Raw genomic sequence first — 2,319 nt, 5'->3', positions numbered from 1 at the left:
AGCAAAGTGTTTGTTTTTTCTACGGGAGGAAGACGCTTAGCGAGAGACTTTGCACACTGCGTTCATATTCTGCTGTTTTGTGGCCGTGGATTTGCGGGTCTTGTCTTTTTCTTGCAGGACGCTGTACTTTTACGGTACTAAATTAGTTTTAATTGTTTAGTTTTAATTGTTTATTTTTTTTTTTGGCAACACGCATGATTTGTGTCGACTGTAAGTGACGTCGAAGGTATGTTTTGTTTCGATTGGAGGTTGCGTGTGAGTTTGTTATTTAGTTTTGGACTTCGTAATTTCGTAATTTCTCTACTGTTGTAAAATGTTGAGAGATTCAAACAAAAAATAATAATTAAATAGAACAAAATATAAAATAAAGACTGCAAGTGATGTCACTAGCGGAAGTGCAAGTGTCTGAGAATGCAAGTCTGAGAGTGCAAGTGCAATCTGCAGCCAGACCCTCTTGAGAGTCTGAGAGTGCAAGTGCAATCTGCAGCCAGAATTTTATTTTATTGTTGGTCTGGGTTTTATAAAAGGTCTATGTAACAAATCCTGACCAAACACCTGCTGAGAATGTGGAAGTGGAGGTCAATCCTGGAGGGGTCAGAGGTCAAACAAGAGCCAATGGCATTGCGAAGGTTACGGTCAACACTCCGGGAGGATCTTCTACACTAGAGATCACTGTAAGACCTGCCATCATAACAGCACTGATGTTTCACTGGTGATCTAGTGCAGAATAGATCAGTTAACAGATGTTGAACAACCAATAGAGCATATTGTACTGAGAACATCAGAAAACAATGTATTTATTCTTTCCAGGCAAAGACCAAAGATCCACATTTAAGGGATGATCAGCAGGCAGTGAGGAAGATGACGGCTCAGGCCTACGAGACCAAAGGTGGCTCACAAAACTACCTGCACATCTTCATTGATGCTGCAGAGCTTCAGATCGGTGATTCAATGACAGTCTATCTGAACACTGGACGAAGCCCAGGAGTCAAAGATCAAGACTACACATACATGGTGATTGACAGTCATGTCATCGTTTAAGCAGAGAAGTTATTGATTTAAGTAAAACTTGTGTATTGTTTTTGTTTAAAATTGATTCTTATGAATAAATGAATATCTCTATTTTCTCATCTGCCTCATTTTCAGATCTTAAGTAAAGGTCAGATTGTAAAAGCAGACAGGTTCAAGAGGAAAGGACATTCTCTAGTGACTCTGTCTCTACCTGTAACCAAAGACATGGTGCCGTCCTTCCGCTTTGTGGCTTATTATCATGTGGGCTCATCTGAGGTGGTGTCTGATTCAGTCTGGGTCGATGTGAAGGACACGTGCATAGGAACGGTGGGTCAACAATCCCAAGAAATAGATGATGTGTTGAGGTCTGACTCAGTGTCTCATTTAATAACAGCTCCAGATTAAGGTGAAGGAAAAGATGAATACCTATGGCACAGGAGATGAGGTCAAGCTGCAGATAACTGGAGATCCTGGAGCTAAAGTTGGTCTGGTGGTGGTTGACAAGGCTGTGAACAAGAACAGACTCACTCAGACTCAGGTGAAGGATCTTCAGCAGCATCTCCACATTCACTGAACACTTGAGATTGGTTTATAAATGGTCTCTTGTTGTTCTAGATCTGGGACGTGATAGAGAAGCATGACATTGGCTGTACAGCAGGAGGTGGGAGGGACAGTATGGGGGTTTTCACTGATGCAGGTCTGATGTTTGAGTCCAGCACTGCAGGAGGAACCAACACCAGAACAAGTATGTTTGTATATTAGTAATTTCTTCATTTTGAATAAAAATATCTTTTTTTCCCCCTTTTTACTATATATTTTAGAACAACAGTGAGTCACAGTAACTCAAACCGTTTGAGTAAACAGATTGCCTTTACTTAAACCATGTAAGTTTTAAAACTTTTGCAATTATATAATCAAGTGATTAATTAAATGCTGATTGAGCTTTAGTGATGAACAGCTGCTGTTAACAAACAGCATCACCAGCTCCACTTATTAGTAACCAGACTGGCTTTATTTCTGTCAGATGTCTACAGAAGGTTTAGATGTTGATTTATTGTTTCATTTGAAGTAACCATGTTAGAGATCAGTGTTTGCTTTAGTTGGGCTCTTGACCCTTGATTTCTGTCTTAGATTATTTTGTTTTGGATGTTGTAACCATGTGTTTTTGAAACACGTGTGTTATAACTCAAAAAACCCAGAGAAAATATGATCAGATATTGGTTGTTATACAGCATATTGGTGACAATAATCACCAAATATGGAGCTGTTCAGAGTTCAAAATCTGACTAAATAGGTGTTCTATAGTTA

The 2,319-nt window shown here is 39.4% G+C and overlaps 1 protein-coding gene across 1 annotated transcript in view; it reads left to right on the top strand.

The window, feature by feature from the left end:
• The window catches only part of LOC109059056 (complement C3-like), a 10,557-nt gene that overhangs the window by 4,589 nt on the left and 3,649 nt on the right, over positions 1-2,319 (top strand). The window contains exons 11-15 of the mRNA XM_042755474.1: positions 528-674; positions 811-1,014; positions 1,147-1,338; positions 1,406-1,549; positions 1,627-1,756. Of these exons, the coding sequence (XP_042611408.1) occupies positions 528-674; positions 811-1,014; positions 1,147-1,338; positions 1,406-1,549; positions 1,627-1,756 (817 nt within the window). The remainder of the gene's footprint in view (positions 1-527; positions 675-810; positions 1,015-1,146; positions 1,339-1,405; positions 1,550-1,626; positions 1,757-2,319) is intronic.

The sequence above is a fragment of the Cyprinus carpio genome, unplaced genomic scaffold (assembly GCF_018340385.1).
Source record: "Cyprinus carpio isolate SPL01 unplaced genomic scaffold, ASM1834038v1 S000006703, whole genome shotgun sequence".
NCBI lineage: Eukaryota > Metazoa > Chordata > Actinopteri > Cypriniformes > Cyprinidae > Cyprinus > Cyprinus carpio.
Note: the sequence above shows the minus strand (reverse complement) of the source record. Positions and strands in the feature narration are given on the sequence as shown.